General features: G+C 43.0%; 1 protein-coding gene across 2 annotated transcripts in view; it reads left to right on the top strand.

Moving 5' to 3' along the window:
- Positions 1–13784, top strand: part of LOC127505511 (protein shisa-like-2A) — a 30631-nt gene extending 16847 nt beyond the window's left edge. Inside the window, exons 3-4 of one of the 2 annotated variants that reach the window (XM_051881110.1) lie at positions 2673–2880; positions 13174–13784. In XM_051881110.1, coding sequence (XP_051737070.1) covers positions 2673–2857 — 185 coding nt within the window. In that variant the 3' untranslated portion in view covers positions 2858–2880; positions 13174–13784. Of the gene's footprint in view, positions 1–2672; positions 5210–13173 lie in introns of those variants that run through there. The other variant, XM_051881109.1, reaches the window with a different exon arrangement.
- Positions 13785–14660: the final 876 nt, after the last annotated feature.

A 14660-nucleotide genomic window follows, 5' to 3' on the forward strand; every position in this document is an offset into this window, starting at 1 on the left:
TTCAGAGCGTGTATCAAACTGCCAAAGTCACGCCCCCCAGTGGTGAAGCATTGAAATTTCGAAACCCTTATGACGTAACGAAGCCTTGTTTACTGAAATCACATGACTTTACAAATTCATACACCCAGGGCCCGAGCAAGGAGGGGGCCTGTGATTGGCTGTGGAGGGAAGGAAAAGTAGGCCTAGATTAACTGGCCAATTGGGAGCACCTAAACTTTTCCCAGTGGACCAATCACCAAAACCCCATCCCGCCCCAACATATTAAACGCTGTTATTTACTGGAGCACATGGGAAACAAACACCAAAAGTCAAGGGATGAAACGCCGTTGCCTGATTAAACTGCGCAGCATACTACAGCACGAGAGCACAGCGCTGACTGACTTGTTTGATGCTTTCACCGCTCTATCGAAGCAATAACCAGCTCAAAAGTTGTTGCTGTTTCTGGAAACCTGTTTGCTTTGACCTCAGATCTGGTGTTAATGCATTTATGCTTTTAATGTGTTGTAGCCTGGAATATTAAGTATGCAACTATGCATAATCATTGTCTCTCTGTGTGTTCGAGATTTTATTTTTAATAATTCATGTAATAGCATAAAAGACTCATTTTATTTATGCACATTCTTGTTTAGGCATTATATGGTCCATGCAAACATTGGCTGTATTACATTGGATATTGTTACAAATGAGATCCTGTTAGCATGCATGACAATATTTCAGCATATAAATATTGAAAGGCAATTTCACCTTGTACAACAACATTAGTGCCCCATGAGAGCTGTGCACAACCATCCTCAAAGCTCTTGCAAATGCATCATAATGCTCAGATAAATATTTATATTTTATACAGAAATATTAGTCCAAGGTGCTCAAACTGTGGAAATATCATGGTGCAGGGTAGGGCCGAGAGCCGTGGGAATGACGTTCATCACCTGCACCACCGACCTTGCTCCATTCCCACGGCTCTCGGCCCCACCCTGGTGTAGCTACACCTCAAAACACTCAGTGTGATATTCTCCCATTACGACGTTCAAAGTTCAATGCAAAGAGAGAGATTTTCTTTTACAGAAATCGCTTTTTAAAGGGCTACAACGAGCTTCTTCCTGGGTTGGTGACATCAATAACCCTAAAATTTACATAAACTCTACCCCCAAGAACACGCAACAAAGGGGGTGAGGCCATGTTGAGCTGCTTTAGAGAAGAGGAAGAGTTGTTGTAGTAGAGTGTTGTTGTCATGCCGTCATTTTTACGCCGGACTGCTTCACAAGCGAAGGTCAACTCAACGCTGGATTTGCACAAAAGATTAACATGATGGCACATGCTAGTCGATGAGTTGAATCAACTCCACAGCAACTACATAAATTTATCCACTAACCATTCAGAAACGTCCAGTTTCATTCTAAAAGTCACATTCTGGGGACACCAGAGACTTTTATTACATCTTGTGAAAGGGGTATAATAGGCCCCCTTTAAAAAACTGCCTTGGCAACTTACTAAAATAAAACAAGGTTAAGCTGAAGAACACTGTAAAAAATTATTTTTGAATGAAGTTGTAAATGAAACATACTTCAAGATTTCATGTTTAATTCAATGTGTTACTTGCCATTTCTTTGTATTAATTTTAGTGATTTTTTTTTTCTACACCATTTTTTTCAGTGTACTAAAATGACTAAAACTGAAATAAAAATAAAAATAATGCTATGGAAATGGAAAAATAATTGAAATGGAAAAATAATAAAACTAATAAATCTACTAAAAATGACGAAAGCATATAACAACATGGTAACACTTTATTTTAGGGTCTTTTAACTAGTTGCTTATTAGCATGCATATTAATAGAATACTGGCTATTTATTAGTACTTATTAAGCACATATTCATGCCTTATTCTGCATGACCTTATTCTACATTCTTAATCCTACCCAATACCTAAACTTAACAACTACCTTACTAACTATTAATAAGCAGTAAATTAAGAGTTTATTGTGGGAAAAGTTGTAGTTAATAGTTTATATGTGTTCCCTATATTAAAGTGTTACCAACAACATTACTAAAACTTTTACTAGTGGGTTCAGGACACTATAGTTCATTTATGTAAGTGAGGATAGCAAAATAAAGTAAACTGTGACATATTATACCCAAAAATTCTTCATACAGTGGACTACCAGTAAAATTGATAAAAATTTGGAACCAAAAATTCTTCAGACACTTTGACCTGACTATTTTTTGCTTAAGTGTTATCTGACATAATTAAGATTATTTTTTTCTGACACAGTTTAACTATAAAATCTTGTCTTATTTTATTATCATTTTTTTAAACTATAGTGAATAAACTGTATTAATAAGTGAAATGTTCAAGGTGTCTGAATAAATTTTGGTTTGACTGTATATATATGTATATATGTGTGTGTATGTATATATAACATTTATTCTATAATAATATATAAATAATGCTAAAGCAACTAAATTGAATATCCCTTATCCTGAGAGCACCAGTGAATATTAGTAGCACTCTTTGCAGACAATTTTTTATGTCCTTCAGTATTTTGAGTGTGTCCTTGTAAACGAGCATCACTATTGATTTTGCTCGTACTTACCTGCAGGTTTTGCACAGGCAAGCACCACTCACGTTTTCTTCAGAAAAATGTTTAATGTTGTCCGTTTTGTGTTTCTCAGGATCTGGGCCCAGTCCACAGGAGGGTCCGAGCCAAGCCAGCGCGCCATCGGGACCGCAAGGTTTCCGCAAGCATTTCCTAAGAGGCAAACTAGACTGTGACAATCAGCCACCTGATCCGGACCGGCTGTTCCAGCGCTGCTTCATGGCTACCGTCACCACCATCAATGTAGAGGGACCTTCTTAAAGCCCTGCAGCTGCAAATATGATGTGAGCAACATTACCCAGGAGTCTTTTCAATGGGTTTACCCAATCATCATGTGACTGATTTTTGAACAGTTTTGGTTTGAAGTTTTGGATGCTATAGCACAAACTCAATGAAATCAATGACAAATTGCTTTAAACTTCTTAGGAAAAAAATCATTTCAATTATCCTCAAACCGTATGTTTTTCATCTGCATCTTTTTTTGAGACGAAACTAATTAAACCATTTACTTTCATCAAGACATCAGTCTGTAGATCAGTAACTACAGCTTCAAAGAAATAATAATGCTTTTGGCTTTGTTTGTGAAGCAGTTGTTTTGGAGTCTCCGCAGCTAAACCAAAGACGGAATTGAACTCAAAGAGTTCCCGAATCCTGAGAATTACAACAGGAACAGAACGTTCCCTCTTGGCCTCCGTCCTAATGGTGTCTTTAAAACAGCTTTGAGTGCAGTTTGAACAATCTAGGGTTCATATCCTGCAAGGGTCAGTAATTTGCTCTTCTGCTTTCTTTTGCCTGGAACACACTATGAATTTGCTTCTTTTTTTTTTTTCTTACTTGTTCAAAGGCACTTTTTTCTTACTTGTTCAGTAAGTCCCATTACTTGTTTCAAAACCAGTAAGTACAAATTGTACTTAATCTCATTAAATATCATATACAGTGTTATCTAACCTAAAGTTAACATGGACTGAAATTAGCTAGTATTAAACACTCCCTAAAATGGTGGTTTTGGCCTGTCACAACTTTATTGTCTTCACCTTTTCAGCTGTATAAAACAATTAAGTCTATGCAACAGGGGCCTCGTTTTCATACACAGGTAATCTGTTGAACTCATTTTGAAATGCACAATCTTAATTATTAATTCATTTTAATTACTGGTAGCCATGCATTTAACGGTGTCACACATTATGTATGTACATCCCTGTTGATGCTGATTCTAGCTTGGATAGCCTACAAGTTCTCCCTGGCAAGCTCGAGTGCAAAAAAAAAAAAGACCATTTCTGTCCGAGCGATATTTTGGAAAAAATATTAGACCATTCACAGCATTTGATAGCAATCATAAACGTTAGCCTGGTGTGTATGGCTAAAGATTAACATGACGGCACATGCTAGTCGATGAGTTGAATCAACTCCATAGCAACTACATAAATTTATCCACTAACCATTCAGAAACGTCCAGATGCATTTTAAAAGTTGTAACTTCTTCCTGAGTCTCTCCATCAGTGTCGACTCCGGTTTGAACAATGTAAGGCTGAACACCGTTACTGACAATCCTCATTTTGGCTGCGTGAGATTCTCCAGCTTTGTTGTTGTTGAGCAACCGAAGCGTGAGCTGTTAAAGCTCCACCCTCTTCTGGAAAGGGGGCCAGGAGCAGCAGCTCATTTGCATTTAAAGGGACACACACAAAAACGGTGTGTTTTTGCTCACACCCAATTAGGGGCAAATTTGACAAGCTATAATAAATGATCTGTGGGGTATTTTGAGCTGAAACTTCACAGACACATTCTGGGGACACCAGAGACTTATTTTACATCTTGTGAAAAGGCGCATAATAGGTCCCCTTTAAAATTGTGGCATCCAGGAAGTGACATCATTGAGACAATTTTTTTTACAGCATGACTAAAAGATAAGTAAATCAATTAATTCCATTTTCCCAATTTTAAAACAAATTGTAGTGTTGAGCTGAAATATTCAATCATGTTACCAAAGTTATATAAAAAAAAAAAAAGATTAAACAACACTTTTTTTTTTCCTAAGATTTTTTTTATTTATCAATTTATCAAATCAAAACAGAATTAAGTGGTCCAAAAGCTAGTCCCTACTAAGTGATGTTTACATTTTTATTTTTATTCCTTTATTTTATACGTTTTATACTATATTTATTTAGTTAGTTTATTATTGTAATTTATTTTTTTATGTTTTCATTATTAATTTATTTTGTTTATTCTCTCTCTCTCTCTCTCTCTATAAAATTTTGGTCACACTTTAGTTTAGGGTCCAATTCTCATCTATTAACTACAACATTTGCCTTCAACTCCTAATTACTGCTTATTAATAGTTAAGTAAGGTTGTTAGGTTTACGTATTGGGTAGGATTAAGGGATGTAGAATATGATCATGCAGAATAAGGCATTAATATGTGCTTTATAAGTACTAATAAACAGCCAGTATCCTAGTAATATGCATGATAAGCAACTAGTTAATAGTGAGAATTAAACCCTAAACTAAAGTTTTACCAACATTTTTTTATTTATTTTAAAAACAAACTGACACATCAGGGTTTTAAACTATTTTCATAACAGGGTTGCAAAAATTGCAAACATTTAAAATAAGGTGGAAAACGTCTCGGGTTACTGGTGTAACCCTTGTTCCCTGAGTAAGGGAACGAGACGCTACGTCGAATGACGTGATGGGAACCCTCTGCGTGATTGCGTCGTGAAGCACTTCTGTATCCAACCAATGATGAGACGAGACGTCAGAGGCGGGTGACGTCACGGACCAGGAAACTATAAAGCATACCCAGAACAAAGAACGCTAGCTTCTGAATTATGGCTGAAGCAAGACGCTCCCAGGTACGCTGGGGGTACGGCAACGTGACGTAGCGTCTCGTTCCCTTACTCAGGGAACAAGGGTTACACCAGTAACCCGAGACGTTCCCTTTCGTGGGAACTATCGACGCTACGTCGAATGACGTGATGGGAACGCTGTCCCAACTACGCCGTATCACCGAGTGCCTGTCTGCGATCTTGTGGACAGAACCGAGGAACCCGGAGTAGCGCTCATGTCTAGGTTGTAAAACCTGATGAATGTGTGCTGGGACGACCAACCAGCTGCATCACATATATCATTCAATGATACTCCTGACATTAATGCCTTGGAGGCCGCCATACCCCTGGTGGAGTGAGCACGGACATCTAGAGGACATGGCTGTCCGGCCGTTTCATAGGCAAGTGAGATGGCCTCGACCACCCACTTACTCATCCTCTGCTTAGATGCTGGGCCCCCTTTCTTAGGGGATCCATAACATACGAACAGCTGGTCTGTTTTTCGCCACAGGGCAGCTCTGTGGACATATGTATCTAAGGCCCTGACGGGGCAAAGCAGATTGCGTTTCTCCTGATCCGGATCTACAAAAGGAGGAGGACAAAAAGCCTGGAGCACAATAGGACCTGGGACGTTGGTGGGGACCTTTGGCACGTAGCCAGGTCTAGTGTGTAGGAAAGCCTTAACCATACCAGGCGCAAATTCCAGACACGAAGGAGCAACTGACAGTGCTTGTAAATCTCCTATTCTTTTAAGAGACGAGATTGCCAGAAGAAATATCGTTTTTAGAGTGAGGAATTTCCCTGACACCTTTTCTAGTGGTTCGAAGGGAGCCTCAGCTAGCCCCTCTAGCACTATAGCCAAGTCCCAGGCTGGAGTTCTTGTGCGCACTGCAGGCCTCAGCCTCAGCGTGCCACGGAGGAAGCGTATGACAAGAGGGTCTCGACCCACCGAGCAACCCCCTACCGGAGCATGATAAGCCGAGATAGCTGCTACGTAAACCTTCAATGTTGAAGTAGATAATCCTTCCGAGAATTTTTCTTGAAGGAACTGAAGCACAAGGCTAACAGATGACTGGACAGGGTCCGTATTTCGTTGGCTACACCAAGTAGAAAACAACTTCCATTTATATGCATATAGCTTCCTTGTGGAGGGAGCTCTGGAGTGAAGGATGGTCTCCACAACCTCGGTTGGGAGACCAGCCTCTATGAGCCTTGCCCCCTCAGAGGCCAGGCCCACAGTTTCCATAGTTCTGGGCGGGGATGGAGTATTGTGCCGCCCGCCTGAGACAGGAGATCCTGCCTGAGAGGAAGCTCCAATGGAGAGCCGTCTAACAGGGACATTAGGTCCGTAAACCATATCCTGGTCGGCCAGTACGGAGCCACCAGTATTAGGCTGACCCCTTCCTGGCGTACTTTTTCCAGAACTCCCGGGAGCAGAGCGACCGGGGGAAATGCATACAGACGTAGCCTCGGCCACGTCTGTAGCATAGCGTCCAGCCCCAGAGGTGCTGGGTACGTTAGGGAGTACCACAGTGGGCACTGGGTTGACTCTCCCGAAGCAAATAGGTCTACTTCCGCTTGACCGAATCTTTTCCAGATGAGCTCCACCACCTCGGTGTGGAGTCTCCATTCCCCGGGCGTCGGCGCCTGCCTCGACAGGGCGTCCGCTCCCACATTTTGATGCCCTGGAATATATGCTGCTTTCAATGAGAGGAGCTTTCCCTGGGCCCACAGGAGGATCCGACGGGCCAAGTTGCAAAGTCGGCGAGACCGCAGACCCCCCTGATGGTTGATATATGAGACCACCGTCGTGTTGTCCGTGCGGACCAACACGTGATGGTCCCTCAGGTCTGGGAGGAAGTGTTTCAATGCAAGAAATACCGCCATCATCTCCAGCCGATTTATGTGCCAGGAGAGCTGATGGTCCTCCCATAAACCCTGAGCCGAGCGACCACTCATGATCGCCCCCCAGCCCGTGAGGGAAGCATCCGTCGTAAGCATTACACGACGACGAGAAGTCCCCAACACGGGTCCCTGGGACAGGAACCAAGGCTTTTTCCACATGACCAGAGCACGAAGGCATCGCCGCGTGACTTTGATCATGCGAAAAGGATTTCCCCTCGGAGAAAACCCCCTGGTCCTGAGCCACCACTGTAAGGGCCTCATGTGCAGAAGGCCAAAAGTTACCACGTTGGACGCAGCTGCCATAAGACCCAACAGTCTCTGAAACTGTTTTACAGTGAGTGACTGGCCTAACTTCACCCCTTTCACGGCCCCGAGAATGGAACTCACACGAGCAGGGGATAGATATGCCTGCATCGTGGTAGAGTCCCACACTACCCCTAAGTAGTTGGTAATTTGATTCGGGACCAGCACACTTTTCTTGGCGTTGAGCCTCAGCCCAAGCTTCTTCATGTGCGACAGAACAACATCTCGATGTTGAACTGCCAATCGTTCTGTTTGAGCTAATATCAACCAATCGTCGATATAGTTCAGCACGCGGATGCCCTGGAGTCTCAACGGAGCCAGAGCTGCATCCACGCACTTCGTGAACGTGCAGGGTGATAAAGATAGGCCGAAGGGAAGAACCTTGTATTGGTAAGCTTCGCCCCCGAAAGCAAACCTGAGGAACTTCCTGTGATGAGGATGGATGGATACATGAAAGTATGCGTCTTTCAGGTCTATCGCCACAAACCAGTCCTCGGACCTGATCTGTGGGATAATCTGTTTGAGTGTAAGCATTTTGAACTTTAACTTTTGTACAGATCGATTTAGCACACGTAAATCTATGATCGGACGTAATCCTCCATCCTTCTTTGGAACAATGAAGTAGCGGCTGTAAAACCCTGACAGCTTGCTGGGAGGAGGAACCCTTTCTATAGCTCCTTTTTGCAAGAGTGTCATAACCTCTTGTTCCATAATCAGAGACTGCTCTGGGGTCACCACTGTTGGAAGAACCCCGTTGAACCCGGGCGGCCGAGAGCCAAACTGTATTTTGTAACCCTGTTCTACAATGAGCAGCACCCATTTCGAAATGTTCGGGAGACGTTTCCATTCTTCCATAAATTCTACTAAGGGAACCAGTCTCTCGAGACTGGCCTCTGATGTTTTTTGAGCACTTGGCTCGTTGGTCTGACACGGCGCACCGGCAGACAAACGAATCAAGTGATGACCGACCCTCCTCGGAGGATCGGTGGAGGCCGCTGCGCCCTGACGCACACTGGGTGGCAGGGTTGGCAGAACGGCCCCCTGAGGGCGCCGAAGGGGAACAGGTACCAGATTTTTTAATACCCGAACCTCTCCGGGAGGGGCTGCCCTCGTAAGTCCCGGACAGCTGGCGTCAGGACTTCTTTTTTGAAGCCTTCCGGGAAATAATGACGGTCCTCAGATCCGCCCTACCCCCGGAAGACTTCGCCTGTGCTGGCCGCCCCGGTCCCCAAGCTCTCTGCGGGGGAGCACGGGTGGCCACACTGGCCTTCTGTTGCGCTCTGTGCGCCGAGGAGCCGGCTATCGGCTGAGGCTGCTCCCGCTCAGCAGCCCCAGGGGGATGAATACGGCGGGGAAGGAATCTCTGGAAGGCCGCTGATTGTTTACGTGTCTCCTGGAACCTATCGACGACAGATGACACTGCGTCGCCGAATAGGCCCACAGGAGACAGCGGCGCATCCATGAGGATGTTCTTATCTTTCTCCTTTATATCTGACAAATTGAGCCATAAGTGCCTCTCTGTGGCCACCAAGGCTGCCATAGAGCGGCCAATTGATTTGGCCGTCTCCTTGGTGGCCCGGAGAGCTAGATCTGTCGCCCTCCTGAGCTCCTGTATGGTCTCAAATGTCGCTTCCCCGCTTTCATCTATTTCCCCCAGCAGATCAGCCTGGTAAGCTTGCAGAATGGACATTGTATGAAGGCAAGCTGCAGCCTGACCTGCTGCCGAATAAGCCTTGCCCACCAAGCCCGATGTTGTCTTTAATGGCTTAGTGGGCAATGTCGGGGTCTTAAGGGACGATGCAGACTCGGGCGAGAGATAGCTCGCAAGCGTCTCTTCGACCCGAGGCATCGCCCCATAGCCGTGGTGTTTCAGCCCCACGATGTTACTATATGTGGATGTTTGGGGGCTGAACACACGATATTGCACAGGTCTATTCCACGACCTCGACACCTCGGTGTGGAGGTCGGGAAAGAACGGCAGACCCCGACGCTGGGGTAGTGACCGTGCGGGGAGAAAGTGCTCATCAAGCTTGCTTTTTGGTTTCGTTTCGCTTCTCTCCGCGGGCCAGTCTATTTTTAGCTTATCGACTGCCCTGGTTACTACCTCCAGCAGCTCCTCATAAGCTGGAGACGAGGATGGCGGGTCCTCATCTCCAGCCTCGACGCTCACCACGTCAACCTCCTCAGAGGAAGATATGTTAAGCGTCGGTGTCTCCCTCCGGGGGGAAGAAACCGCAGCGCGTGCTTCCACCGCCAAAGGAGAGACACTGGGTCTGGCAGGTAAGGGGAGAGATAAGGCAGAGCCCGTCTCTCCCCCCTCTACCAGATCCATTTGTGATCCCCACGAATGCAGCCTCCGCTGTGCCTCAGCAGCAGCGGGACCAGATCCGCAGGGAACACTCGCCGCGGCACCCTCCTCAAAGAGCGCGCGGCGTGATCTTAATACTCTGAGAGTGAGCCGCTCGCAGTGTACACAGACAGCCCCCTCGAGAGCTGCCTGTGCATGCTCGACTCCCAGGCAAACAACACACATCTCGTGTGTGTCCCCACCCGAGATGAATCGCGTGCAGGGAGGCACACACTTGATGAACTGCTGCTTATTCATTTTTTCCGCCATTATATATATATATATATATATCGTGTCTTGTGAGTGCTTTTGAAACTCTTGTCCTCAGACGAAGAGATCACTGTGAGCAGAAAACGGGACAGACAACACTAAATAAGACACACAAGATACAGAGAGCGCTTGCTGAAGACAACAGAAGCTAGCGTTCTTTGTTCTGGGTATGCTTTATAGTTTCCTGGTCCGTGACGTCACCCGCCTCTGACGTCTCGTCTCATCATTGGTTGGATACAGAAGTGCTTCACGACGCAATCACGCAGAGGGTTCCCATCACGTCATTCGACGTAGCGTCGATAGTTCCCACGAAAGGGAACTACATTTTCTAAAGGTTTTGCCAAAAAGAACAGCCATTTCACTTCATTTTTAAGATTTGTGTGCCTTGTTTTTGACCTGAGTGCAAAGTTTTGTACCTTTTTAGATGTCTAAAAAAATCATTGTTCATATATATTTTCTATGGCAAGGAAATGTTCTTTTCCATTTGTTTTCATGGGTGAATGTGTTGTCTATTGTGTTACGTTGAGGGGCAAAACTGCACTGAATTGTACTTTGTAAGCCAGTTATTTACAGTAGTTCAACACTTCAGGGTTGCTTCCTTGACCCATATTGATTTGATTTCAACATGCTGTGATGAAAATTGCCTATTGATGTACCGTTAAAGATTTTTGTGTTTCCAAAGTGCTGCTTGAATCATTGCTGGTAAGTTCAAGACAGTTCCTCAATGATGTTTGTCCTGAGTGGCTTTATCTTTGTTTTGAGCTTCTGTAAGGTTTCATGTGTTTTTGCTGTACTGTATGCGCCTCATCAGCACCAAAATTAAAAATGATTTGCCGGCTAATGAAGAAATGTGCCATACAAAATACACCATTCATCAGTGACTCTACTTTTATGGTATCAGGATGTTGTACAAATTCAAGACCGTTTTTCATTTCTGAACTAACTGCACCTTTGGAAAAATCGCATAAATTTTTCTTTTGTGATTTATTTCATCATCTAATCAAAGACTGATCAGCAACACCAGTTAATGCATCCTGAGAAATCATTGCAAAAATCATTAAAGGTATTTTTGTCCCCATCTCGTTTAAATTTCACGGTAATTTCAAGCCAGTGTACCATGTTTTAGTTGTTCTTTTAGTGCTTTCTTCACATATTATGTGCTCAAAGCGCACTCAAAAGCCTCATATTGCACTCTTGAAGCATTTTATTTGTTCCCCTGAAGTCCACTTATGTTAGTGAAGGTTTCTTGCCTCAGATACAGTGGTAATTTATTTTCACACTGCAGTTTTACACCTCTTTCTGACCTTTACAGCTAATCATCAGGCTGTTTTTTTTTATAGTGTGTCTTTAAGATGTCATGTAATCTCTGTTTTGATTGGCTAACCTTTTCATGTGAAACAAGTAACAGCATGTTGCAGATTACCGGTTTTAAAATTTGCACTAAAATGCACTGTAAAAAGTGACTTTTAGAAGTTGTAAATTAAAAAAAAAAAAAAAGATTACTGGAGTAAAGAAAATACTATTTCAGTCTTTTACTTCAAAATTTCACATTTAATTAAATGTGTTACTTGCTGCTTTGTAATTATTTGGGTTTTGATTTCAATAGTCCACTTTAGAAATTCGGTCCGAATGCAATGTATATGCTAGCGTATGCCCACAGTCGAACACACAGCCTTGCAAAGTATACTTGACTCGTACAGCGTTCAACGCATGCGCAGTTTTGCGCAATATCTTAAAACTGTACAACCAATGTAAATATCTTTGTAATTTTTCATGTTAGAGTTGTACAAATGAGGGTACTTTCTAACCTCTTCACACAATCTGTAGTATATATAGGCCTCCATCGCTGCTGTAGCTTGCATGCGTTCCGTTCTGTTCGGTTTATGCAGGTTTTCTTCGACTACCTTGTGAATTGAAACCCCCAGGGCAAGGTTGCCACCTTGTGGATAAACTAATTACTGCAACCACAAAAAATTAAATGCGCATGTGTGACCTGTGCGTACAAGTACTCTTCTGATGACGAAATTCACCACTGTACGCTTACCCTCGCGTACGCGTAAAAAGTGAGGTATGCTTTGGGGTTGAACGTCACAACTGCAATGATTTCCCCTTTGATTTGCCCTTTTGTTTTAGTAAATGGTTTTGGTGGACTGGAGATGGGGCTTGTTCAGTCTTTTATTTCTAAAGAGGGGGGTTTTCTATTAAATAGCCTGAACTGTACAACTCAAAGAAAATTTCACAACACATGTAAGACGTGTCACGAATATATTTAGATATAAATTACTGAATTTGAAATGTGTCTTCGGTAGTCGTGCACATCTTATAAACGCATATCATATCAAATCTAATAATGAATTTCTAATAGTTCTAGTCATCTTGTATTTACACCCAATGAGTCCTACTCAGTTTTCTCTTCTCATACACCTGCATGACCAAGCATTATATTTAATATGTCAAGCACGTCATTCAGAGAAGCTGTGTGAAGCGGGCAGATGAACATTTGTTTGAGAGGAGGTCTGATGACAGACAGGATATTATATCCAAACAGTCCAGCCGTGATCGTCTGGATTTATTCTGTCAAGGTTCAGTGAATTCTGACCGGCTCTGAAAAATTGAGAATGTGGTGGAAGGTTTTTGAGTTTAGAAAGACTTTAAATAAATGGTTGACTCGACTTTATCAGTGAAAATTTGCTGCAAAGACTCATCTTATGCCACTCCGGTTGCTTGTTTGTCTTACGTTAGAACTGTCTGCTGCTGCTATAAGAAGATTTAAACTTTCTTTTCATAAGTAAAGCACATATGTCTGAAACTTTTATTATTAGCATTTCTTGTGTTTATTGCCTTTTTAAGATTAATTGATTATTGTATTTCACTTTGGATAAATGCATATGCTAAATAAATATACGTAAAAGTAAAATATGGTTCCCCAGATGATGGCACCAGAAACCAGCCAACCACCACCCATGCCACACATGGAGTACAAGCCAGTGCCCACCCACTGCGAGGAGCTACAGCCTCAGCTTCAAAGTTAGAGCCCACACCAGAAGGAGCAAACGAGCCTGACATCGCATCAGAGCCTAAAGAGACCCCATCTGACCAGGCGACTGCACTATCCATCGCCGTGGGAGTCCTCGTGGAGTATGAGGGAATGGAAACGAGCCCTGCCCACCCTCCTGCCACTGCGATGTACCAGCTTTGGCCTGGCCCTAATGGCCATGGATTCTGACCTGTGTGCAAATTTTTTAAGCATGTTAAGGGCCCCAAAGCCCCCAAAACCTTAACGAAAAAGAATAAGAAGCATAATCCTAAGGAAAACAATAGGGCCTTTCAGGGCTTGGGCCCTAAATATTTTCACAAACGGCAAAAAGTCGACAGTGGTCAGGTTTTGCTATATGCTCCAAAAAGGACAGATAAGCATCATTAAAGTCTCATAACAGTATTGTTCATATGACTCGTGCACTCTATTTCAAGTATTGTGAGAAGCTGGAGACAGAAGCAATTTATAAGTGAAAATAGTCACGACTTTCAAATCTCATTTTATGTTGAAGTTAAACTTGCTGCAACTCATCCAGATCTGAATTGGGTTAAAAGATTTCAATTCTGTGTGACTGAATTGTCATTTTTGAATAAAAGAGTGCTCTGCCTTTTGACAAATAACAAAAACTGCATTGATAAATCCTTATTTGTGGTGAGAAAAAGCTTTTAAGCTCTGGGAATTTTCAAGACTGAAAAAAGTCAAAGCTAAAAGCCAATTTATTGCAAAATGGTGACCGTGGAAACTGTGATGGGACTGAGATAGAGTAGATTTAGATTCTTTGTCCCAGGAGAAATTAATTATAGGAATGAAATGCAGGAGAAGATGAACACGTTCTCAGTCTAGGGTGGTTTACAGGCCAAATACACTCAGAATATTTGTATAACTCCTGAGCAAATAGGCTAAAAGTAATACAGCAGATGTAAATGTTGTAAATCCCTTGACAAAATTAAAAGTGAGAATGTTCTAGTGAGCATCTTGTGCTTCAATGGAAGCAAAATACTTTGTTTTTCTATACAAACTTAAATAAGAAAATCCAGGATTTTCAATGCGGTCTTCACACAGTAGGATTCGCGTTTTTTCACTCCGCTACTTCCCTTGTTTTTCTATGTAAACAGGCGTCTCGCGTCTTTTGCAGCATCTCGCGCATGGCAAGTCATTCTAAAAATGGCGCGCTCAAGTTAAAAGAAGTTTTCATCTTTTAAAAACGCGTCTTTAGACCTTACTTTCCCCCCACTGAACTGCGTCTAGTGTTTTTAACTGCAAAACGCGTTCTGTGTGTGAACAGGCCTTTTATATACAGTCCTTCCTAATGACTGATCGTCATGTCGCTGTTTTCCATCAAAGCCAGCTGAAGCAGGCCTATTTCAAGCACTCTAATAA

This window comes from Ctenopharyngodon idella, chromosome 22 (genome assembly GCF_019924925.1).
Source record: "Ctenopharyngodon idella isolate HZGC_01 chromosome 22, HZGC01, whole genome shotgun sequence".
Classification (NCBI taxonomy): Eukaryota; Metazoa; Chordata; class Actinopteri; order Cypriniformes; family Xenocyprididae; genus Ctenopharyngodon; species Ctenopharyngodon idella.